At 64.7% G+C, this 25,131-nt stretch overlaps 1 protein-coding gene across 1 annotated transcript; it reads left to right on the top strand.

Annotated features, from left to right (window-relative positions):
- The first annotated feature begins 562 nt into the window (after nucleotides 1-562).
- On the top strand, nucleotides 563-22,842 carry GNA11 (G protein subunit alpha 11). The gene is made up of 7 exons (XM_055344142.1): nucleotides 563-739; nucleotides 11,306-11,490; nucleotides 14,572-14,726; nucleotides 15,259-15,387; nucleotides 18,644-18,773; nucleotides 18,905-19,058; nucleotides 20,234-22,842. Exons 1-7 carry the CDS (start codon nucleotides 604-606, stop codon nucleotides 20,422-20,424), a joined length of 1,080 nt encoding a protein of 359 aa, XP_055200117.1. The 5' UTR covers nucleotides 563-603; the 3' UTR covers nucleotides 20,425-22,842.
- The last annotated feature ends 2,289 nt before the right edge of the window (nucleotides 22,843-25,131 follow it).

Raw genomic sequence — 25,131 nt, 5'->3', positions numbered from 1 at the left:
CGGGGCCGAGCGGGGCCGAGCGGGGCCGAGCGGGGCCGAGCGGAGCCGAGCGGGGCCGAGCGGGGCCGAGCGCGGCCCAGCCTGCAGGCCGAGTCCGCCACATTCCCACAATCCCGGGCGGCCCCGCCCGGCTCCCGGCTGCGCGTCCCCCTTCCCACGTCGGCGCAACCTAACCCGCGGGCGCGCCCGCCGCCGCAGGCCCCGCCCCTCCCGCGCGTCGCCCCGCCCAGCGCCGCCGCTAGTCCCGCCCCCTCAGCGGGCGCGCGGGCCGCCGCCTCCTCCCATTGGCCGCGCCGCCCGCCCGTCGGCGCGGTCCCGGCGCGGGTTAGGTTGCGCACCGCTGTCGCTTGGTCGCGGCGGCTGCGGTTGGCGGCGGCGGCGGCGGCGGCGGCGGCGGCGCGGGCGCAGGGCGGCTGGGCGGGAGTGCGCGGCCGAGCGGGGACCGGCGCTCGCAGGCGGCCGAGGCGCACCGGCCGGCCCCGGGGGGCCGAACGCCGAGGGCCAGGCGGGCGCGGCCGGGGCGGCGGCTGCGGGGCCAGGGCCGGGCAGGGGGGCGGCGGCGGCGGCGGCGGGGGCGGCCGGCGGGCGGCCGGGGCCGGGACGATGACTCTGGAGTCCATGATGGCGTGCTGCCTCAGCGATGAGGTGAAGGAGTCCAAGCGGATCAACGCCGAGATCGAGAAGCAGCTGCGGCGGGACAAGCGCGACGCCCGGCGCGAGCTCAAGCTGCTGCTGCTCGGTGAGTGCGGCCGGGCCCGCCGGGCCTCCGTGCCCGCCCCGCGCCCCCGCCGGCTGGGGGTCCGCCCCGCCGGTGCCGTCCAGGTCGGCGCTGCCCGCGCGCGGCTTCCGGGGTCTCGGCGGCCGCCCCTGCGGGTGCCCGGGCCTGGCGGGGGGCGCCCCTGCACCCTGCTCGGCCCGGGAGCCCCTGCCCCCCCAGGCCCTGCGCTGCCGCCTGGACGCCCCTCGCTGCCCGCATCTGTCGAGGCCCGGGCCTCCGCGGCCCTCACCTCCCGGGGTCTCGCCTTGGGCCTTCCCAGCAGGCGGAGCCCCGTCCCTCCCACGTGCAGGGCCTGTGCCCCCCTCCGCCGCCCCGTTCCCTCCGGGATGGGGTGCACGCCCGCGGGCGGAGACAGCCTTTTCCTGCCCTCAGGGCTCCTGTTTTAGGCGCAGGCCTGGGTGGAGGCCCTGCAGGAGCGTTCGCAGGTCCTCCCAGCTCGGCTCGGCTCACCCCCCTCCGCCAATTCTCTCCTCTCGCCTCCGCGGGGGAGCCGCTCTCCCAGGTCCTCCCCGTCCTGGAGAAGATCATGTCCCCGACCGTCCCGTCCGGGGCTGCATCTCCCCCAGGGCACACCTGTTGTAAGGAGCCAGGCTGCCCAGCTGTTAGCAAAGTGCTGTCACCCAGGGGGAGGGAGGCCGGTTGAAGGACTCCGCCGCCAAAGGCAGGAAGGTCGTTTACAAAACAGAAACCCTTGCCCTGCCCGGCTCCTGGGCTCTGCTTCATTCCCGCACTGCAGGGAAGGTTGGAACGCCTTCCGCGGAGGCAGCTTGGATGGGCCCAGGGCGGGCGGAGGCGCTGTCACGGAGGGGCGCGCTCCAAGGGCGGCGGACGGTTTAGAGGAGCCGGGTCTGCAGGTGCAGGAGCCCCGTCGGTGGCCCCGTGGGAGGCCCCAGGTCTTGGTGGGCACGCATTGCTTCTCCTGCCTGCAGTGGCCCTACTGGGCCCTGTTTGTTGAAATACCTTCCCTGTTTGTTTGTTTGTTTGTTTGTTTTACTAACACGTTTTGGTTTGTTGAAGAGAGTATAAAAGAGGCCAGCTTTGCAGAAAAGACAGGCAGGGAGCGACCTTTGCGCCTGGGGGAGACTTGCAGTGGGTTCCGAGGGGCGTCTGGGGGGGCAGCGCGGCGCAGGCTGGTTTTGCAGTGTGCCGCAGACTTTATAACGGGAGGGGGACTTTAGAAGTTATTGTCACGTTAACGATGTTGCTGGCCGGCCTTTGCCTGGGGGCTGCGTGACCCCTCAGGGGCGCCCGCCACCCGTCACCCGAGGTTTGGATTGACGATGGGGTTCAAGGAGGCAGGGCAGCAGCTGAGGTTCTGCGGCCTTGGTGTGCGTCTGCAGTCTCCCTGGGTTGGGAGACCCAGCAGGGCCACCTGCTGAATGTGTCTGGTGCCTGCCTGTGGGCAGGGGTGTCGGCAGCAGGAGTACCTGTCTGCAGTCCCACACCGCCACCGCCCTGTGTGACCCTAGAGAGGCACCCAGCCCCTCGCCTGCCCCAAGGGGCATCATGCACCTGTTTCAGGGGGTCGTTAAGTTCTCAGTATGGGGGGGCAGATAGGAAAACGAGGAAGGAGTGAGCTCGCAGGTCCAAAGTGAAGGTCTGGTGGGAGGACAGCTGTCCCTGCTCGTGGCTCGGTGGGGGTGCAGGGCACATGCTGGGTTAGGCTGAGGAGCATCCCTGGCCCGACCCACTCAATGCCAGGAGCATCGCCAGTCATGACCACCACGGACGGCCGCAGATACCGCCTGGTGTGCCTTGGAGGCAGAATCGGCCGTTATCCACCGTTCGGGTCCTGCCCCCACCCAGTGCCCCGGGCAGAACACGGCGGCGGCGGGTGCACGGGTAGAGCTGGGGTGTAGTCAGCATGAGTGGCCTTGTCCGCTGTTCCACGACTGCCTACGAAGCGGGTGTTCTCGTGCGTGCGGCGGAGAGCCCTGTGTGTGCACCCGGTACCCGACGTGCGCGTGGACGTGGGGAGCGCCAGCCTCTGGCTCCGTGGGCACTGTTGCTCCAGGCCGTGTTCTCGGTAACGTCTTGTCTGCCGGGGCACGGGGTAGAGGGCACGGCTGTGCGGCCCACGCTCCCTGCCAGTCCCGGGCTCCGCCGTCCCGAGGACGCGCTATGGTTCTCCCGTTTGCTGGAACAGAACCCCGAGGTCAGGGGGCTGCAGACCCAGTTCGGAGCTCTTGGGGCGGGGGTCCCAGGCGGGCCCCGCTGGCCTCTGCCTCCCGTGACCTTCTGGGCAAGTCCTTTGCTGTCGTGTGCCGGTCACTTGGTAGAAAACCACGGAGGAGGCCCCTCGTCTGTTCCTCAGGGCAGGTTTCCTGTTTGAAAGTCCAGGTCTTTCCTGGGAACCCTGCTTGCTGGAGGTGCAGCGTGCTGGCCTGGCCGGGCCCGCGCGGCTCTGGGATTTCTAAATAAAGCAGGGCGGTCAGTTCCACAGGCTTCCTGTCGGCTGTGCCGGCCCCCAAAGGGCAGTGAAAAGGCCCGGAATCTGGCCTGGGGTGTGGTGGCCCTGGTGGGAAGGGCGCGCCTCCCAGTGCTTTGAGGTGAAGAGTGGAGCGTGGCCACTGGCTCCTGGCGGAGTCGTCACGCTGCGTCCCCTGCAGCCCCGGACAGCGGGAGCACCCGTGGGTGGGCTCTCGTGCGCCCCTGGGCTACCCCTGACCCACCCCGGGAGGTGCCTTATGCCCCTTAAATTTCCTTTTGCCGAAAGGGTCTGCTTTCTCTGGGCGCGGCCCCTGGGCAAGCTGCGGGAGCCCAGAACGGCTCTGAGCCCTCCCTCTCCCTGTTTCCCTGCGCGTAGCGGGAGGACCCAGTGCCTGGACGAGGCTCTGTCTCCCCCTAACCGTGGGGCCCTGGAGCGTGGCCGCCAGGTGTCCCCATGGCTGGGGCTGGGGCTGGGGTTGGGCCCGGCCGCCTCTGAACTCCCATCCGCACAGATGATGGCAGAGCGTCCAGGCTCTGCTCCCTCCCTGCTGGTCGGCTGGTCGCTGCGGTGGGACGTGAGGAAGTGTTCTGCCTTAGATATTTAACCACAAAAGGTTTCACTTTCATATTTTTGTGGTGGAGCCCTGCTCCGTGCAGCCCCGGGAGCACGGCCACAGGCATCGCTGTCTGTGGCACCGGGTGTGGAGTGGCGTGCAGCGAAGCCAGACGGAGCTCAAACGAGAACTCGGGGCGGGGGAGGGGGTGTTTGTCCCTCTGCGTCCCAGATGGCGCTGGGTGCAAAGTTCAGCCCCGGTGGGCGGGGTGGACGGAGCTGGATGCAGTCGGGAGGAGCGGTGCCATCTCTGGTGCCCTGCCGGGTGCTGCTGTCCGGGCCGGCAGTGCGGGCCTGTTACCTGAGGACAGCCGGCCTCAGTGGCTGGCTCACCTGGGGTCCCCCGGGCCCCCTGACAGCAGGGGAGATGAGGGGCGCTACCCAGGCTCACCTGGGGGCCCACGGAACCGGGATCCCAGGCCTCAGGCATGCCGGTTTGGGGAATGTGTGCCACCACTCACAGGTGTCCCCAGTTCCCGGGGCCCCGAGCCTCTCTGTCTTCCTGGGGGCCCACTGTATCTGTCCTGTGTCCGCCATCAGGGCAGTCATCCTGGTCCCGCGTGTGGCAGCTCACCCGCCCTGCGGTCTCCTTGTTCCCCACCTTTGGGTCCCCACCACCCTGGCCCATGAGGCAGAGCTGCCAGCCTCAGAAATGAGGATGGGAGTAAGTTGTCGCCACCACGCATGTTGCCCTCTGCTCTGTGAGTGGACGGGGACTCCAGGGGACAGCTCACGGTTGCCTTTCTCGTGAGGCCCTCCTGCCAGTGGGCGTGGGGGCCTTGCTCTGAGGGCTCCCCGTGGAGCTGACGCTCGTTTTGGGGTGAGGCCGTGTCTCCCATCCTCACATCCTTGTCCGACCAGTGGGATGGGGCCCTGGGGCCCGAAGCACTTTGTAGGATTAAGCGTGAGGATGCCATGAAGGCCCTCGGCACACAGCGGGCACACAGCGGGCACTCAGCAGGCAGAGGAGCTGTTTTGTCTCGTCACTACTCTCCCTCCTGGATGCTTTGCACAAAGTCGGGTGTTAACGCAGCTGCAACAGCTCTGGGGGGTGCACGTCCCCACCAGGACCGAGCTGGAAAGTGCTGGAGCGGGGTTTCTGTCCCTGTCTGACCTCCCCGAGTCTGGGTTTTCTCTTCTGTGAAGTGGAAATAATCACGGAGGTCTCCTAGGATGATCGTGAGGGTCAGGGGGGGGGGGGGCGCCACCAGCATTGTCTGTATCCGACCACATCGGCCGCCCCGTCGGCTGGTCCCCGTGCCCCTGGCTCACAGGCGCGGCTCTCCGGAGCTTGGACCTCAGAGGTGGGGGAGCCTCGCTTGCGCCCCGTCACCTTCCCTGCCAGCAGCTGGTGGTGCTGGGTGCACGGGGCGCAGCGTAAACACCGGTGCTCCGGCGGGGCCCGGCGGGAACTGCCCTCGTGCCGGCCGGGGCTCCGTGGGGGGGGGCTTGGGCCGCTTCCGAGGCCCTTGGGGCAGGAGTGTCCGCGGAGGCACCTGGGGCCCCTGAGGCCCTGGCGGCCTCTGTCCATTCATCCGCGCCTCCGTGGAGGACGGGTTGGTGAGCTGCGCGGGTGGGACTGGGCTCACGGCGTCCTGACTATCAGGGTGCCCCGGGAGGGCCTACGGTGAGACTCAGCACGCTGGGGACAGCAGTGTGACTGAAGGACACCCCCTTAGTCCCCAGGGACGGCCAGTCCCGCCTTTGGGCCTCAGGTGACTGGGCGTTGTGGCGCAGCGGCGGGTGGTCCGTGCCTGCCTCTCGGGGGCCCGCTGACCGCCCGGGCATCGGGCTTGCCTCCCTTGGCAGCGCGGGAGCGCCCGCCGAAGCCGTGGAGCCCCCGACCCTCTGTGCTCTCTGACACCTCCCCAGAGGCTGTGGTGATAGTTGTCACTGAATGAATGAGTGAGTAGGGGTGTGTGGTGCCATTTTACACTTTCTCCATCCCGGGGGCGAGGTCACTGTCCATCTTCGATCTCAGACGTGTCCACGCACGTGAGGTCCCTGTTGGGTTTCCAGGAGTCCCGGGCCCGGGGGTTGCTGGGGGTTCCTGGCTTCACTGCCGTCACCCCCGGTCATGGGCAGCCTGCCTGCCTGCTCCTGGCGACCAGGACTCAGTGGCCGACCTGGAGTCCTGGGGCCACGAGACAAGCCCCATCCTTCCTGCCCTGGAGCCCCTTCCCCCTGGCACCCCTCCTGGATCTCAGCCCCCAGGGAGGGCAGAACAGCGGGTCATCCTCCCACTCAGGCTTCTGCTTTCCCCCTCTTCCGAGGCTCAGCTGGACATAGGGTGGACTTGGCCCTCCTACTGGTGACGTGAGGGAACACGCCCAGAGGGAGCCTGCCTCATCTGACCCCGTGGGGCCACTCCCCAGGGGCTCCCCGCTCTTGGGGTAACAAGCAGTAGAGCCCCCTGCCCAGCCCGGGGATGGGAGGACCACGGGGGCTGCTTGACGGGGCCAGCATGTTGGGTCGGAGCCCAGTTCATCCTGTTCATTCATAAAAGCCTTGTGTGGTGCCTTCTGTGAGCGGCCTCTGGGGGGGCGGGGGGGCTGAGTCCCGCGCAGCGTGCACGCACGGGGAAGAGCAGACCCCACGGAACGGGAGGAACGAGTAGGGCACTGCCTGGAAGCCAGGAAATTGAGTCTCTCTGAAGGAAGCTCCAGTTGTGCTGGGGTGGCTCCTTGAGAGGAGAGCAGTGGGCCGGCCAGGGGACCCCCGGACGTGGACCTGAGGCCTCCCACGGCCGGGACCTGGAGCCGCTCGCTTGCCGCTGGGGAGGTGGTGTGATTTCATTACTCACCGCAGGGACCCTCCTGCCAGCCTTCTCTCCATGCCCCCCGGCCCCCACCCCGTGTCCCCTAGGCCTCTGCGTGCCATGCACTGGGTTTTCCCGCTGGGCATGGTTCCCTGGGCCCTGTCGGGCTGCTGCGCATCTACCGGGGGTTCTTCCCAGTGCTGAGGAGCGCTCCGCACCGTGGCCCGGCCACTGCTGTCAGTGTCTGCCTGCGCCCGAGGGACATCTGGGGGAAGCTGCCCTGGAATTCACCTGTGGGCGTTGGAGGGGACGTTGGTCTTCGCTTCGGCAGGCAACTGAGCTCCTGGGGTCAGGGCAGCTGCACCTGCGTGGCTGGCGGGAGGGGGTGCTGGGGCGGCTCTGTGGGTGCAGCAAGGCAGGCCTCCTGCTCTCCCGGTGGCAGCTGTCAAAGGCTTTGCAGCCAGGGCCTGTGAGACCAGCCCCCTTTAGGGGGAGCGTGGCTGAGGGTTGAGGCCGCGCTGGAGGCTGGAGACCGGGCCCAGGGCCTGAGCGGGTCAGCAGGAGAGGGCCCGTGGGAGGCTGAGGACCAGCCAACAGGTCCAGGCGGGCCTTGCCCCCGAGGCACTTCTGGGCAGGTGCACATCGGGTCAAGTGTGTAGCGCTTCCCGGGGCCAGGGATTGTGTCACGGGCCCGAGTCCCAGCTCCCGGGTGACAGACATGGCAGCAGCTCAGCTGGCCCAGGAAGGGCATCTGGAAAACTAACCTGGGTTGCTCTGGCCAGCTCGGCCTTGCCCCGAGCCTGGTCCCCCTGCCTGCCTCCCCCTGAGCGCTGTGATGGCCCGGCGCCTCCTGGGCAGTGGGCCTGGCGTGTGCCAGGGCAGAGGGCCCGTGATGGCTCTGCACCTGGCCCCCGGGCTTCCCGCTCTCGACGTTGGCCCAGTGCAGACGCCACGGGAGACACGCGTACTTTCCTCCGACAGCCTCACCTCCCTGCACCCGCCGCCTCCACACCTGCCTTTCTCTGTCCTTCCTGGCAAAGTGCTGGTGGCCCTGGGAGGGGAGGCCACTGATCGCCCCATTTCCCAGGCACACCAGACAGCAGGCCATGTGGTTCCTTTTTGCTACTCCTCCTTGGCTTTATTGATTTTTTTTTTAATCATTTGAGAGAGAGAGAGAGAGAGAGAGAGACAGAGACTACAAGCAGGGGAAGCGGCAGAGGCGGGGGCGGGGGGGGATGCAGACCCCTTGCAGAGCAGGGAGCCTGATGCAGGACTGGATCCCAGGACCCCGGGGTCATGACCTGAGCTGAAGGCAGACACTTCACTGACTGAGCCCCCTGGGAGCCCTTGTTAACACATGATTGATGTTAATAGTGTGTAAGTTTGTTTTTTTTTTTTTAAGATTTTATTTATTATGATAGACACAGAGAGAGGCAGAGACACAGGCAGAGGGAGAAGCAGGCTCCACGCAGGGAGCCCGACGTGGGACTCGATCCCAGGACCCCGGGGTCACGGCCTGGGCTGAAGGCGGTGCCAAACCGCTGAGTCAGCAGGGCTGCCGGATGGAGTGTAGGGTCAAGGGGGTCCAGCCTGATGATCTGATCACGGATGTGCATGAAGCAGTGGGCGCAGTTAGGTTAGTTAGCACGTCCATCACCACATTACGGTGCCTCTCTGTGCGGGTTTTGCTTCTTCTGGAGCTCAGCCCGGGCTGCGGTCTTGGCTGTGGCTCCTCGGCTGCGAGGGGGCATTAGTGGGGTTTGGTAGGGACCCAAGGGACCTCAGCCATGCCCTGGGTTCAGGACTCCCTGACATCTCCAGGGGCTGAACCCACATTTTAGGCTTTGGTTTTAAGGGAGCGCCCTGAGCCGTGGCCCGGCATCTTGCCAAATGTAAGGCTGCTCCCTGGCCCAGCCTCGAGGGGTCCCCTCACAGACATGCCCCCCATCCCCTCCTGGGGCTCGCGGCCGTGTGTCGTGCTGATTGATGCTGTGTGTGGTGCCCCCCTCAGCATGTCTGCACGGCCTCTGGAGTGCTCCGGGGGGTCAGGGTTCGGGGGGCCGGGTCTCTTTTGCCGTCATTATTTTTTTTTAAAGATTTATTTATCTTAGGGGGAGAGTGTGCACACATGATGGGGACAGGGAGGGGCAGGGGGAGACGGAGAGAGAATCTCAAGCTGATGGCACGCTGAGCTCAGAGTCCAGCGCGGGGCTCGATCCCTCCAGCTGAAGCCAAGAGTGACCGGCCGCACTACCCAGCTGCCTCGAGTTCGTTTTTAAAAAGCCGGCATGGGGCGGGTCCCTTTCTGCCCTGGCATGATTTTCACTGGGTCCACCCCCAGAGAGTGCCTCCGCCTGGTGTCAGCAGCACCGAGGGGCTGACCCTGGTCAGGGGAAACCACATCAGAAATTGCGCTGCGAGTGCGCATGCCCCGCCCGCAGCGTGCAGTGAGGGAGCAGCGTGGATCCCGCCAGGCCGCGTGGGCTCGTGTGCACGGCCTCACGCTCGCTCCTGGCCCCAGAGCTCTCCGGGTGTCGGTCGCAGGGAGCAGGTGGCCTCTTGTCACGTTTGTGGCAGAGGGGAGTTGTTTGAAATTGGAAGGACGGGGGACGGCGTGAAGGAACCGCCTTCCTTGAAGATGGACCCACGGTCGTTTTATTCATCCGGAAGGATCCGCGGCAGTTGGCAAAAGTACCAGAAAGGTGCTGTAGCCAAGGCCCCTGCTTCGTGACGTGGGGTTGTGGCTCGGGTCTCCTCGAGTGTGGTCAGCCCCTCGGATGTGGCCGAGGGCCTCTGGACTGCGGGACAGCGTGGACACGTCTCGAGGCCCCAGTCCATCGAGGAGGCCAGCCGTTTACCCCGGCAGGGAGGCTCCCCACTCGGGCTGCAGTCGTGGGTCCGAGCGTGGGAAGGGTGCCCGCCTGTGGGGCGCTGGAGCTTTCTGGAGCACAGGCCACATCGTGGGTGTGAGTGGGCGGCATCTGCCTGGGGACGCCACTCAGCCAGTGCATGGACGTGGGGGGACCCGGTGGTGGAGCCGCAGGGGCAGGGCTGGGGGTTCTGGGCCCCGGGAGGAGGCTCCGGGGCTTCAGTCTGGGGGGGCACCAGGTGGCCGCTGGGGGCAGTGCGCTCTTACACTCGGAGGCTCTCGCGCCGTGTAGTGACGTCGCCCCACGACGTGGCCTCATGCAACAGGCTGTCACCCCGCGGGGTCAGGAGTCTGGCCTTGCAGCTCGGGGTCCTCGCGAGGCTGCGGAGCACGTCAGCCTAGGCTGGAGGAGCCCGTTCCTGCCTCGGCCTCTCCCCGGCACTCTTGAGTGTCCTCCCGGCACGGTGGTGTCCTCTGCTGTCCCCCTCCACCAGTGCGGAGCGACCTGCTGTGCCCTTCATGACCTGGTCTCGGAGGTGACACCCCATCCTCTGCCCTACTCTTGGCTGGAAGCGAGTGGCCGAGTCCAGCCTCTGCTCCTGGGACGGGATGGTCTCCAGCCTTTGCGGGAGTGAGGCGAGGTTTGTGGGCATCCCGTCCCCAGCTGCTGGCCATGTGTGGGGGCTGAGCCAGCGGAGGAGGCAGGCCCGCTGCTTGGCCCCTGCGCTGGGCGGGAGAGGCTGTCGCCCGAGGGGACCCGAGGCCGCATCAGGCCAAGCGAGCTGGAGCAGGAGCAGAATGGGCTGCTCGCGGCTCAGGTGGAGCGGGGATGAGGGCGCCGCAGCCCCGTGCCCCGTCTGGATGGCCTTCCGGGTGACTCTCTGATCCTTTGGATCCCTCGAGGCTGAGGTGGGGGTCAGCATGCTGCCCTGGGAGAGCCCGCTGAGCCCCGCATCCCCTCAGCGCTTGCGGAGGGGAAGGGAGACGCGTAGGTGTCATGTCATGTGTGCCAGGGCAATGGGCCAGGGTGACGGCAGTGGACGCCCGGGCTGAGGGGGACCTGGGGGCCGTCTGCGTGGGCGTGGGCCACCGGGCTTAGACTGGTCCAGGTGCTGCGGTCACTTAGGCTGAGTGTGGAGTGCTCAGCAGGTGGCATGATGCTGAGTGGGGGTTTACGAGTTCACTGCTGCTGGGGAAGGAGCTTTTGGGGATCATTGTGGGGACAGATTCCATCCTTAGAACACTCTGTCCGTCGTCCAGATACCAAACCCTTGCCCCAGAGGAAGATTGGGCCTGGGGGGTCCTCCAGGAGAGGAGTGTGGTTTGGGGGTTCACAGAGGCGTCAAGTTAGGCTTGGTGTCCCCAGTGGGCGTGGGAAGGTCCTATGGGGCTGGTGCCGCATGTGGGGCGCGCTGTGTGGGGCCTAGAGGAGCTGTAGGTGGTCCGCCTGAGTGGTCACGGAGGCAGCGGCACCCGGCGGAGGCTCACGGTCTGGGCCTCTCGGCAGCCTCGGGGCTACTTGGTGTGCGGAAGGGGCCGCTCACCTGCTGTGTGACTAGACAGGACGCTCGCGGTTCCCGCCTGCTTCGGGCTTGGTGCCAGGTGCCCTGCAGACACCACAGCTCCCCATGCTGAGCCTCAGTTTCCCATCCTGTAGAGGGTCGTATGCCTGGGCGCATGACCGAGGCAACACAGGGGACGCCCCTCGCAGAGTGGCTGCCCGCTGGCCAGCTGTGTCCCACACCCCGTCTGACAGCTGAGTTCTTGGGCTCTGACCCCTCCCACCACCCCCACGACCCTCGGCGTTGGGGCCACAGGCCTGGGCCCCGCCTTGTGCTCATGCGCCCTGCTCTGCAGGTACGGGCGAGAGCGGCAAGAGCACGTTCATCAAGCAGATGCGGATCATCCATGGCGCAGGCTACTCGGAGGAGGACAAGCGGGGCTTCACCAAGCTCGTGTACCAGAACATCTTCACCGCCATGCAGGCCATGATCCGCGCCATGGAGACGCTAAAGATCCTGTACAAGTACGAGCAGAACAAGGTGAGGCCTGGGTGCCGTCGGGGGGTTGCTGCCGTGGCAGCAGGTGCAGGGGACGCAGCATGGCCTGGCTCCCCTCCCCGTCAGGTCAGGACCCGCCGCCTCCAGCCCCTGCGCCTGGTGTGTCCTGCCATGCCTCAGCCCTCCTGTGGGGTGGCCCCCAGTGCCCCCAGCACCCCGTTCTACGGCAGAAGCTGGCCCAGGGTGCGCAGTGCGAGCTCCCGGCCCTCGGTCGGCCCAGCATCCTGCAGGCCCCACACACACCACATCCGATGCTCTGGGGGAGCCCGGGGGTAGGGCGCTTCCCTTCCTTTTTCTTTAGTGATGGCTTATTTTTTTTTAATAAATTAATTTTTATTGGTGTTTAATTTACCAACATACAGAATAACACCCAGTGCTCATCCCGTCAAGTGCCCCCCTCAGTGCCCGTCACCCATTCGCCCCCACCCCCCGCCCTCCTCCCCTTCCACCACCCCTAGTTCGTCTCCCAGAGTGAGGAGTCTTTCATGTTCTGTCTCCCTTTCTGATATTTCCCACACATTTCCTCTCCCTTCCCTTATATTCCCTTTCACTATTATTCATCTTCCCCAAATGAATGAGAACATACACTGTTTGTCCTTCTCCGACTGACTTACTTCACTCAGCATAATACCCTCCAGTTCCATCCACGTTGAAGCAAATGGTGGGTATTTGTTGTTTCTAATGGCTGAGGAATATTCCATTGTATACATAAACCACATCTTTATCCATAGTGATGGCTTATTGAGACCAAATTCACTCGCTGGGCAGGTGTCCCCTTAAAGCGTGCAGTTCAGTGCTTTCTGACACACGCAGCTGTGCAGCCACCACCAGTGTCTAGTCTGGGGACATTCTCATCACCTAAAAGGTGACCCTGTCCCCATCAGCCGTCCCCCCCCCATTCCGCCCCCCCCCCCCCCGAGCTCCCTCCCCGTCCATGCAGCAGCCCGTCCTGGACGTGTCACACACGTGGACTCACACCCCGTGGGGCCTCTTGTGTCTGGTTCCCTCCCTGAGCGTCATGGGCTCAGGGTCCATCCCTGGGGTGGCGAGTGGGCGCCTTGCCCTTGTTTGCAGCTGGGGGATGTGCCCGTGGTTGAGGGACACAGTGTGTGTGTCCACTCATCTACTGATGGCCACCTGGGGTGTTTCCAGTGTTTGGTGCATGTGAGTCATGCTGCTGTAACATTCATGAGCAGGTTCTGTGTGCACCTGTTGTCACTCTCCAGGCTGTGTTCCCAGGTGACTGGGGGGTGGAGGGGGTCACAGGGCAGCTTGAGGTCTGCCCTTGGGAGGAGCTGCTGGCTCACCCTTGCTGCAGCAGCCCCCACCTGTGCACCAGTGGGCTCTCAATGTGGCCTCCCTTGGCTTTCCTTTTGTAGAAGTATTGGGGGTTCTTACGAGTTGAACCCCGGAAGTTTGCCCTGGGCTAGCACAAGGCACAGGAGTCCATGTTTATGCAGTGTGGTTTAAGTGCATCCGGTTGCTCTGAGGCTTAACAAGGTCAGTCGGCCAGATGCTGCTGCGTCTCCGATTGGCACCTGCCCCCCTTTACCCCGGCTCTCAGATAATCAGGGACCCCAGCATGGCCCGGCCTCGGGTCGGGGGCCTGCTGGAGCCCCTTGTCCTCTGAGTCTGGGTTTGTATGGTCTGCTCCACTGAGGCCCTCCCCAGCATCCAGCCCATGTGGTCTAGCTGGGCCGGCGTTTGGACCATCGATGTCCGTCAGCACCTAGAACAACAGTCGCCAACTGTGCCCGCTTTTGTAAATAGAGTTTTATTGGTACGTGTTGCGCCTACTCACATATCGTCCTTGCTACAGCGGCAGGGATGGGCCGCAACCCTGGAAATACTACAGTCTGGACTTTTGTAGAAGCAGCTCACGGATCCGTGATCCTCACGCATCAGCAGTGGGGTTTTCCGGGGCTGCTGTCTGCTTCTCTAGGGCAGACGGAGGGGCAGACGGAGGGGCCGACGGAGGGGCCGCCGAGGGCTGCAGGCCACGGCTGTGGGGGGAGGAGAGCACCACTCGGAGGCGGCTCCCCAGCCCAGGAGGAGCCTGCTGGCTTTCAGAGCCCAGAGTAGGGCTTCCTTGGTCCCCATTTAGGCTTCTGCCCGGGTGTGTCCTCCCCAGTCCTTCAGCTGGTGGCTGGTGCGGGCACACGGAGTGGCTGGAGGAGAAATGCAGAGGCTCCAGTCGTGTGCCCGGTGTGTGTGTGTGTGTGTGTGTGTGTGTGTGTGTGTGTGTGTGTCTGGAGCATCGCCCAGGGCCTGGTTCTCGAGGAACCAGCGGGTCTCCAGGCCCCGCGGGTCATGGGGTCTCGGGGGCTCCATCACGCCGCTGGTGACAGTTCACCTGCAGCCCCTCCTGCCCCCTCCCCTGGGTGCTGCCTCTGGCTGGTGTCCCGCCCCCCGCCCACTCTCCCTCAGGGATCACTGGGGTTGTAGGAGCCCTGTGCCGGGAAGGGGTGCAGACCACACAGACTTCTGAGGTGACACCCTCGCCTCGTCGGTGAGATGGGGACGGGGAGCAGCTGGCCGGGGTGTGTGTTCCATTGCTCTGTGTGTTCTCTTCTGGGTCCAGCCCTGGGCCCCTTTTTAAATTTTTTTTAAAAAACTTATTCATGAGAGCCACAGAAAGAGGGGCAGAGACACAGGCAGAGGGAGAAGCCGGCTCCATGCCGGGAGCCCGATGCGGGACTCCATCCGGGTCTCCAGGATTGCGCCCTGGGCTGAAGGCACCGCTAAACACTGAGCCCCCGGGGCTACCCCCTGGGCCACTTTTTAAAGAGCCTGCTGCTCGTTTTTGCTTCTGGTCCCACCTCCTGCCCCCCCAGAGCAGCACCCCAACACTGGGGCCCATTGCACCAGGCAGGGCCTAGCCCCGGAGCTGCCCAGTTCTCAGGCTTTGCTCGGGGGGACCCCGCCCCGAGGGACGGCCACTGTTGCTCACTGGGCTCCTTCTTGACTTGAGCTCGTGCCTGATGGGGTCAGTGGTCCCCACCCCGTCAGGCACCCCCGGGGCCCGGCCCCTGACGAGCCCATGTTCTCCCTGCCCGGTTCCAGGCCAACGCGCTCCTCATCCGTGAGGTAGATGTGGAGAAGGTGACGACCTTCGAGCACCGGTATGTCCATGCCATCAAGACCCTGTGGGACGACCCTGGCATTCAGGAGTGCTACGACCGGAGGCGGGAATATCAGCTCTCGGACTCCGCTAAGTAGTGAGTAGGGCGCCCGCCCCTCGGGCCCCAGCCAGGCTGCATGGGGCTGTCGCACGGGGGCTGTGGCGCCGGGGCTCTCGGGCACACAGGCCGATGCTGGCTTGCTGCTCGGGACAGATGGCCGGAGTGGCAGGAGATGCTCACGGCAGGCGCCTGGCCGGGCTGGAGGGCCGTGGAGCACCTGCCGTGGACTCTGCCCCTGCGCTAAAAGGAGATGGTTTGTTTGGGGCCTGGCCAATCCCCTTCCTCCCGCCGCAGCAGGCGTTCTGGGGCAGCTCTAGGAGCGAGGCCCCCAGCGCCGACCTGACATCTGTCCTGTGGCTCCCTGTGCCCTGAGAGCCTGGTCAGGGGCGAGGAGGCCTCTGTCCCATCTCAGGTCCGCCTCGTCCCAAGTCTTTGGAGCCGCTGTGCCCCTGTTGCTGATGCACGGTGCCAGGCCTGTTCCGGCTGCATAGGGGGACCGTGGTGGCCGGGCTGTCCCCTCCCCGCCTTGCATGCTGACCTGAGCAGCCCTGTCCCTGCTGTATTGCAGCTACCTGGCCGACGTGGACCGCATCGCCACCTCGGGCTACCTGCCCACCCAGCAGGACGTGCTGCGGGTCCGAGTGCCCACCACTGGCATCATCGAGTACCCTTTTGACCTGGAGAACATCATCTTCAGGTATCTGTGCCTTGGTGCCCTGGGGGCGGCTCCATGCGCTGTAGTGGGGGCCGTTCACACCCCAGCACCTTTGCGCCTGCTGTGAGGACAGCAGTGGTTCACCCGGTCCCAGTCTTTGCTCTCGGGAAGCTTTCAACCCATGGGAGAAGGCTTATAAATAACTGCCACCGAGTTTCGGGGTGAGCCACGTCCCAGTAGTGGTATGGGCGGTGATGGAGCTGGCCTGGCAGGAAGGGCCTCCTCGGGGGGCCTCTGTGACGGGGCCGTGGAGGAGGGAGTGTGCTCGTGTAGATGGGGTAGGTGGTCTGGAGGTGCAGCCAGAGCTGGGTGGGCTGTGGGGCGGCAGAGAGGTCCTGACGGCCCTGGGGACCTATGCCGAGAGCCGGGTGACAGATGGTTCCCGGGCTCCGGTGCTGGGGCCCGCAGTGGCTGGTGGCATGTTGGCAGAATGGAGGGGGTTCTCCCTGGGGGCCTGGGTCCCCCAGTTGTGCGGCGCCATCCTTGAGGAACGGCCCGCCGCTCCGCGAGGTCACAGTGTACCTAGAGCTGCCAAGCGGCAAGGGCGAGCGTGTGTCTCCTGGGGCTCACGCGACAGAGGACCGCTCGTGGGCGCTTTCAAACCACGGGCCTGACTTCTCTCCCGGCTCCGGAGGCGAGCGGCTGAGGATTGCTGTGGGCAGGGCTGGGAGGAGGTGTCTGTCCCCTGTGCCTCCGGGCTCCCGGGGGTCCTCGGCCATCCTGGGCATCCCTCGGCTTGTAGACGCGTCGCCCCATCTCTGCCTCCGTGGTCACGTGGCCTGTCCCTCATGTGTCCATGTCCAGACGTCCTCTCTTTGTAAGGACACTGGTGACGGGATAGGGCCACCCCGTTCTGACGTGACCTCATCCTAACTGATGACATCTACGGCGACTCTGCTCCCGAGGCAGGTCACGTCCGCAGATTCTGGATGCACTGAACTTGGAAGACACCGCTCAGCCCAGCGTTCTGAGGGCCGGGCCGGGGGGCGGGGGGCTGTCTGCTGCTAGGAGCCCCCCCGCGCCGCCCCCACCCTGTGGTGATGCCCTCTGCTCCTCTTGCATAGGCTCACGCTGGGGAAGGAGGTGATGCCACCCAGGGCGGGCGTCCCAAAGACTGAGTCAGCTGTGGCAGTTGTCATTGGCTGTGGCCTTCTGCTCCTCGGCCTTGGAGCGCCAGCTCTGAGGAGCACCCGAGGGGACCGCTAGGTGTGCTTTGGGGTGCTCTTTGGCCCGAGACCCGCCTGGGCAAGGGACCCCCGAGGAGAGAGCGGGGGCACCGCCAGCCCTCACCCCTCCCTGCCCTCTGTGCGCTCTCTCGCCCCCCCGGGCTCTGTCGGGAGCCCTCGGTGGCTGGCGGCCTCCACCCTGCGCGGTCTGATGGCACATTTTCCTGGTGAGGGTTCAAGGTGTTAGTTTTCTTTCTCTTTTAATGGGACCCCTGATGGGGCTGTAGCCTCTGGATTCCAGTGCCCCCCAGCCCCCTCTGCAGGGCGTCTCGTGGCCTCACCCTGACCGCACCACAACCTCTCTCTGCCGTGTCCTCTGCCTGGAAACCTGTCCCCACCTCCCCGGTGCCTCCTCCCCGGTCTGCGCTCTGCTCTGTCGCGGGCCCCCGCCTGCCACTGCCGTTTCTCTGCCAGCCCACCCCTTCCTTAGCGGTGCCCCTCCGGGGCAGCTGTGCACCCATGAGGGCAGCCTGGGGCGCTGGCACTGAGCTTGTGGCCTGGCCCCTGACTGTCCCAGTGTGTGACGAGACGGGCCCGGTTCCGGGGAACCTTGTGTGGAGATCCACTCCATACCGGGGAGGCCTCATGCTCCAGAAGGGCAGTGGCCCCAGGTCCCATCGGCCCCGATGGCATTCCCCAGACGGGCCACAGCTGTCGCTCTGGGCCTAGCAGCCTCGCACAGGGCTCTTGGCCAGTCACCACCCTGCTGTCACCACCCTCCTATCCCTTCAGTGTCATCCTGGCACGTCTCCCACCCACCTGTGCTTCCTGGAGTTTCCTCTGAAAGCTCCGCCAGGCGGCCCCATTTCTGTTGGCGGTGCCTAGGATTACCCTGAGTGTTAGCCCCCCGACCCTGCAGCCCCGGAGGGGCCCAGCCGCGGGACCCCTGCCCTCTCGGGACCTAAGGGCCACTGTCCTTGCCTGCTCGTCATCCTTTTAAACGATGACATCTTTGTTCATCATAGAAAACTGAGGGAATTCACAGGTAGCCAGTGGCAAACCCCTGTGCTGAGTCCACCAGCTGCTCCCTTGCACTGGCTGCTCCCCTTCCACCGGCTGCTCCTTTCCGCTGGCTGCTCCCTTCCACCGGCTGCTCCCCATGCACTGGCTGCTCCCCTTGCACTGGCTGCTCCCTTCCACACTGCTGCTCCCCTCCACCGGCTGCTCCCCTCCACCAGCTGCTCCCTTTCCACCAACTGCTCCCTTCCACCAGCTCCCTTCCACCCTTCTGTTCCCTTCCACTGGCTGTTCCCCTTCTACCAGCTGCTTCCTTCCACTGGCTGCTCCCTTCCACACTGCTGCTCCCCTTCCACCGGCTGTTTCCTTCTACCAGCTGCTCTCCTTCTCTCCTTCCACCAGCTGCTCCCTTCTACTGGCTGCTCCCTTCTACCCTATTGCTCCCTTCCACCCCCCTGCTCCTTTCCACCCTGCTGCTCCCTTCCACCAGCTACCTCCTTGTGCCTGGGAGCCTGTTGTTAGTTCTGTTATGTTGCACGTGCTTCTTGTGTAGGACAGGAAACTGTGCCACTTGCTGTTGCTCTTGGCAACAGGGGAAGCGTGTCATTCTCTGAGCCGCCCCCTTGCAATGCCGAGGCGTGTCCACTGCGTGGATGTCCTCAATATATCTTGGTCTCCCTGTGGCAGATACCGAGTCAGTTTCCTGTGTTCCAGACAGCACTCTGGTGGGCATTTGTGCATGTTGCCCAAATGAGAGGGTGGGTCTCCAGATGTGAGATAGGAGGTCCAAGGATTGGTCTTAGGTCCCATGCTCCCTACAAGTGCTTGGGTTCTGGGACCCCCATAGTCGTGATGTCTCCTTCAGGGGCAGGTGCAGATGCAGCACCACCAGTGTGTGTATCGTGTTCTCTTGGTTGTGACTGATGTGAGGGACAGGGGCTCCCCTGGCTCCAACGAGTGTTGGGGGCCCTGGCAGGTCTCTGGGCCATGGTGGTGGAAGGGTCTTGTCGGAGGGACCCTGGTGCTGAGCCCTATGGGGTTCCTGTTTCCTGTAGGATGGTGGACGTGGGAGGACAGAGGTCAGAGCGGAGGAAGTGGATCCACTGCTTTGAGAATGTGACGTCCATCATGTTCCTTGTAGCCCTAAGTGAATATGACCAAGTGCTGGTGGAGTCGGACAACGAGGTGAGGCACCTTTCTCTGTGTTCTTCCCACCCTGCACCTCTGGGTCTTCCTGATGCTGTGTGGGTTGGGGCCCTGGGGGGACCCCCCTTCCATCTTCCATCCTCCATCCTCCCACCTCCTTCTTCCCACAGAACCGCATGGAGGAGAGCAAAGCCCTCTTCCGGACCATCATCACCTACCCCTGGTTCCAGAACTCCTCGGTCATCCTCTTCCTCAACAAGAAGGACCTGCTGGAGGATAAAATTCTGCACTCCCACCTGGTGGACTACTTCCCCGAGTTCGATGGTGAGCCAGGATGGAGGGATGGGTGGGGAGGCTAGAGCAGAGAGTGGGGTCCCTGCCCCTCTGCACCCGTGTCCTGGTGGGGAGGACCAGGTGCCTCCAGCACATCCCTCATGCTTCCTGGGCCTCCATGTCTTTGTGATTTGGCGGCTGGGGTGAAGAGGGCATTTCATGCACGCCCTGATGGAGGCACACTTAGTGTAGGCCGGGGAGCTTCCTGGAGTGCTGATGGCTTCACGGTCCCCCAGCCTTTGACCAATGGAGGGGCCCTTGTGTCCCAAGGGGGGGGGTGTCCTCTCAGGGAGGGGATGCCTGGTGGTGTGTGCACAGCCCCAGGGGGGATGCACGGAGACACTGCCCCCCCAGACCTGGCCCCCTGTTTGCCTACAGCCTGAGTGGGGAGGAGCGAGGCCCTGGGAATGAGTGGGTGAGCCGGGACCCTCTCCTGCTCCCCACTTAGCTTGAGCTCTACAGGAGGCTGAGTGCTGACCATCCTCACCTCCTTTCTGGCCCCCCTCCCATGTGAGCACCAACTGCAGCTGCTGTCTCTCGGGACACAGGACCCTGGAGCAGTCTGGGCCTGGCCACTGCCTCCCTGGCAGCTTGGTCCCAGCTGGTAGAGGAGCATCGGGGACCTGGCTGTGGCCCCGGGAGACAGCAGCTGTGCCCATGTGTGGTGTGCACAGGGGAGCATAGGGCTGTGTGCGCGTGCGTGTGAATATACACATATATTCAGTGGTGGTGTTTGGGGGGATGTGGTAACACAATGGGATGAGATGGGGCCGGGCAGGAAGGTCGGCGCAGTTTGGAGGTGGTGGGGGTGTCTGATGTGGGCTGCAACTGGCGGAGAGGCAGAGGGGCCACAAGGGGAACAGGGCCCAGAGTGGAGGCTGCCTGATGCCGGCCGAGCTGCCGCCTCGGGAGTCCCCCAGCTCGCCTCCAGGCCGGTGGTGTCAGCCTGGGGCTTGCTCGGGGGCGGCAGGAGGAGCTGCCTCTGCTTGGCTGGCACCAGGCCCACCCTCAGTGGACGTCGTCTGCACCTGGCGAGTGTCAGTGTGTGCACAGCAGGTGTCTGTGCACACTGTGGGGGCGGGGGGCGTGTGTCCATGCTCGGGGGTGCGCTCGCTCGGCAGGTGCAGGCCGGCCTTGCTCACCCGCCGCTGCCTCCGCCTCCCCAGGGCCGCAGCGGGACGCCCAGGCCGCCCGGGAGTTCATCCTGAAGATGTTTGTGGACCTGAACCCCGACAGCGACAAGATCATCTACTCGCACTTCACGTGCGCCACCGACACGGAGAACATCCGCTTCGTGTTCGCGGCCGTCAAGGACACCATCCTGCAGCTCAACCTGAAGGAGTACAACCTGGTCTGACCCGGCCGCCGCCGCGCCCAGGAACAGGGACCGCCGCCGGGCCGGGCGGGGGCCTGCCTCCGGTGCCGAGCCCGCCGCGGCTCTGCCCGCCCCGCCCGCCCGGCTCTGCCCGCAGACGAGTTGATTTTGTTTTCATATTTTTAACAAATGGTTTTTATTTCACAGTTATCAGGGGACGTACGTCTTTCTTTCTATACACCTCGTGCACCTTCTCACCTGTGTCAGCGGCGAGGCCGCCTTTTCCTGGCCTTGACTTGTGGCTCGCTTTTTCTATTAAAAAAAAAAAAGGAAAAAAAGAAAAAGAAGGAAAAGAAGGAAACAAGAGCAGCAGAGACGAGACACATGAGCGCACCGCACCCCCACTGCAGGCCCCGCGCCCGGGCCGGCGGCCCCCCGGCGCTCAGCGGGGACAGAGCCACCCGCCGGCCCCCTCCGGCGCTCCTGGCCAAGGCTGGGGACTGTGACCTCTCCTCTCGCTCCCTAAGTTATTGATGTCCCGGACTCCAAGAAGTGGGGGTGGGTGGCGCCCCCCGCTGCCCGCCCTGGGAAGTGCCTAACCTTTTTTTTTTGTTTTTTTTTTGGTGAGGAAACAAAACGCAGTGTGTGGGCTCCCTGGGCCTGGGGGCTCCCCTGCCTCCTGCAGGCTGCTGCCCAGACACCCCCGAGGGGCCGAGGGTGCCTGCTACACCCGGGGAGCCAGGAGCAGGGCCTCTGGGATTGGGAGTCGCTTTTGGTTTGTTCTGTTTGGAAACCAATTTGAAAATCGTGGGGGTGGGGTGGGGACGTTTTCAGAATATTCTCAGGTGTGTCCCCCAGAGGCAGAGAGGGGAGTCGCCTGCTGTGGTGGTACCAGGCATGGCCCCAGGCGCAAGGCCCACTCCCACTCCTATCCCTTCTGCCCCCAAACCCCCTGTCCCCCCCCGGGAGGTGAGGTGAGCACGCAGCACGAAGCGCACTTTGCCCAGAGCCACGGAGGGCCGGCGGGAGCGGGCACCACGGCCCCGGGTGGCTTCCAGGCCTGGCCACGGCCACGGCCGCGCACTGAGCCAGAGCCACGGGCCTTGCCTGGGCCCCCTCCTTCCGAGGGGCGGTGGGGGTGGGAACAAGTGGGGGCTGCTTATTGGGGGCAGTGGCGTTTTCATCCGATGTGGACTGAGCACTACAGTGTTTTTCTGTGGGTTTGTTTTGTTTTGTTTTGATTTGCACAACGTAGCGGGAATGAACTGCCAGTGATGCCTTGGACCCGCCCACCACATCTGGACGCTGCATGGTCGCCGTCGGCCGCTGCGTGTTTGGGCCGGCAACACAGTGGAAACAAGTCGGGATCCACCGGATGCCGGTCCCGTGTGTCCGGCCGCCTCCCTCCGCTCTCCTGACGCACAGGCCCTGCTGCTGAGGGGGGCCCGAGCCGGGAGGGGTTTTGTGGCCACCACAGGGAGCCTCTCTGGGGTGGGGCGGCTACATTCCTGGCCATCGGCCCTCTGTGGGGGCAGAATGGTGGGGGGGGGCAGCTTTCTGTGCCAGTTTCCCCTTGGGGTCTCTACCCAAAGGGACCTTGTGCCAAGTGTCTACACGAGAGGGCGTGTGCCGCAGCCTCCGGGTGCACCCTCCGTGCCAGAGCAGATGGTGCTGCTGGCGGCAGGCCTGCCCAGGGAACTTGGGGTCCTCGCAGGTGGGCATCTCCATGTCTTTAGGCCTGGGGGGCGGTGACAGGAGCATGTGGGCCTGGGCGCCCGAAGTATTCTTTCCGGAGGGAGAAGTGTGCCAAGCACCTCACAGCCAAAGCCTGGCTGGAGCGCCACCGCACCCCCCCCCCCCGCATCTGGGACCCCAAGGGCCCCGGACCCGAGGGTGGGGACGGTGGTGTGCGCCCCAGGGGGCCCGAGACCCGTCCTGTGCCAGTGCCGGGAGCCTGGGGTGCCGGGGCCCCTCGCCCGTTGTGTGAGGTTGGTTTCTCGCGTCCTCCCTGGGGATCTCTGTCCCCCTCCCACTGTGTCAGGCCCCCAGCAGAGGCAGAGCCGCCGCCGGGGCCCCCGGCCCCCCAGAGGTCCCGAACCAGCGGCGGTGCGGGGGGCGCCGGCCTCGGCCTCGGCCTCTGGTGATACTTGTACATTACACAGTCCTGATTTCAGACGGTTGAAACCTTAACCTATTTTAAAGAAGAATATTCTATAAAAATACTGTTTTTAAACCTTTTGTCATTTGAGATGCATGTATTGTCGTGCGCGCTGGGGGACAGGCGCTAGCTGGGCGCCCAGCTCCCGGCCGAGGCTGCAGTTCGGCGGGCGGGCGGCAGGCTTCGCTCAGCGTGTCGGGGCCCTGACCCCTTAATCCAGAGGTAGCTGACGGAAGCGGACTTTTCATATCTTTCTCCTGAAATGAATTCTGTTTTAAATTGGAATAAATTTTGTTCCTAAACGCTGTGGCCCCCTCTGGCTTATTTCCTCCTGCTGGGCGCGGCGGGTGGGGGTGGGCGGTGTGGGGGCGCCCACCACCCACGGGGCTCGCCCGGGCCGCCCTGGGGTCTGAGTTGCCCCAGGGGGGCCCCCTGACACCCCGCCCGGCTCCGACCCGGGCCCCTGCCCTGTGCTGGGCTCTTCCCGGCCCCGACCTCAGGTCCCGTAGTCTGCACCGCGGGGCTGGAGCGGCGAGCAGAGCCTCCCACGTGGGGGCGGGGATGGAGGAGCCCAGCTTCTGGACATTTCTGTATTTCTGTAAACTGGGGAGGTTGGTTGTCGCTGCAGTCTTCTTCGGCTTTTTTTTCTGTTTTAAAAAATGGTAAGCACACATAACATAGAATTCACCATCATAACCCCCTGCAGGCGCACAGCTCAGGGTGTGGAGCACGCTCACCCCGCCCCGCACCCCCCCACCGTCTCCAGAACCTTCCATCTCCCCACACGGAGACCCCGTCCCCAGGAAGCACTGACCACTGCCCCCCCGGCTCCCACCACCTCCTCTGTCTCTGTGGACGGGCCTCCTCTGGGGACCTCCTGGGGTCCTGCAGGAGGTGACCTTCTGGGTCTGGGTCCCCTCCCAGCACGGTGTCCTCGGGGTCCGTCTGCAGGGGGCAGGTGTCAGGCCCCTTCCTAAGGCTGAATAATCAGTTTACGGATGAACCACTTTTTGTTGTATTGTTCATGCCTCAGTGGGCACTGGCGTTTCTACCTCTTCACTAGCGCGAGTCATGCCGAAGTGAGCACGGGTGTGCAAATATCTGAGGCCCTGCCTTCCTGGATCACGGGGCAGTTCTGTATTTGACTTTTTAAGATTTTGTTTTGTTATTTATTCATGAGACATAGAGGCAGACAAAAGGCAGAGGGGGAAGCAGGCCCCCGGGGGGAGCCCGATCTGGGACTGGATCCCTGGACCCCGGGGTCATGACCCGAGCCAAAGGCAGACGCTCCACCGCTGAGCCCCCCAGGTGGCCCTGTACTTAACTTCATGAAGAACCACGACGTCCACATTTCACACCCCACCAGCCGTGCACAGGGTTTCCGTGTGCACATCCTCCTGTGGTTCTATTCACTCATCAGCAGGATATTCCCCGAAGGCCTCTGGTGCCAGGCGCTGTGGACGTGGCAGCGGAGGCGGCCGGTTACCACCAGGACTTAATCTCTGAAGAAAAGTAGAGCAGGAAGGCAGGATGGGTCATGAGAGGGACGCGAGGGGAGGGCATTCCAGGCAGAGGTCACTGCCTGTGCAAAGGTCCTGTGGCAGAACAGCCAAGGGGGCCGGTGTGGCTGGAGCCGAGTGAGCGACTGGTGGAGCGGGACGGGGGGGGGGGGCCGCGGGAGGGGACAGGGCCCTGGGGACTGCGGGGACGCGGGAGGCCCAGAGGGCGGCTGGCACAGGTGGCCCACCCGGCTCGGGTGCTCATGGGCGCCCTCTGGGGGCCACCATGGGGAGGACAGGAGGCCCAGCCAGGCTGCCCGCCCCCTGGACGTCCTGGCCCCGTGTCTGTCTGTCCAGCAGGTGGGCAGGTGCCGCTCCCGCGCCCTCGGGCCTGCCCCCCGCCCCTCCCCTGCAGCTCTAACCTGCCTCTTGCAGGGGGGGAGGGCCCCTCATCTCGCTCTAATAGGGAAACCGAGGCACGGAGTGGCCAGTCCCCCACCCCGACCGCAGCGCAGCGGTCGCCGGGCTTGGCCTCCAGCCGCGAGCTGCCCAGCTAGATGCAGGCGGGGGCTGAGGGGAACACAGGGCCTTTGTTAACAGCAGGAGGATTTCAGGGTGGAACAGCCGCAGAGCGGGGTCCGAGCCCCGCAGCCGCCCTGCTGACCTGTGCACGGACAGCCCTTGGCTGCTGAGCGCAGTGCGCTGGGCCGCAGAGCACATGTTTAAAAAGATGTATTTATTTAAAAAAAAAAAAGTATTTATTTGAGAGACAGAGAGAGAGCTTGAGTGGAGGGCGGGTCCGAGGGAGAGAGAGAGAAACCCAAGCAGACTCCCCTCCGAGTGCAGAGTCTGACGTGGGGCTCGACCCTAGGACCCCGAGGTCACGACCTGAGCCTAAACCAACAGTCGGACGCCCAACCAACTGAGCCACCCAGGCTCCCCGAGAAGAAAGGGCGTTTTTATTTTTAAAAAGATTTTGTTTATTTATTCATGAGAGACACAGACAGAGGCAGAGACCCAGGCAGAGGGAGAAGCAGGCTCCCTGCAGGGAGCCCAACGTGAGACTCGATCCCGGGACCCCGGGGTCACGCC

The sequence above is a fragment of the Nyctereutes procyonoides genome, unplaced genomic scaffold (genome assembly GCF_905146905.1).
Source record: "Nyctereutes procyonoides isolate TBG_1078 unplaced genomic scaffold, NYPRO_anot_genome, whole genome shotgun sequence".
Lineage (NCBI taxonomy): Eukaryota > Metazoa > Chordata > Mammalia > Carnivora > Canidae > Nyctereutes > Nyctereutes procyonoides.
Note: the sequence above shows the minus strand (reverse complement) of the source record. Positions and strands in the feature narration are given on the sequence as shown.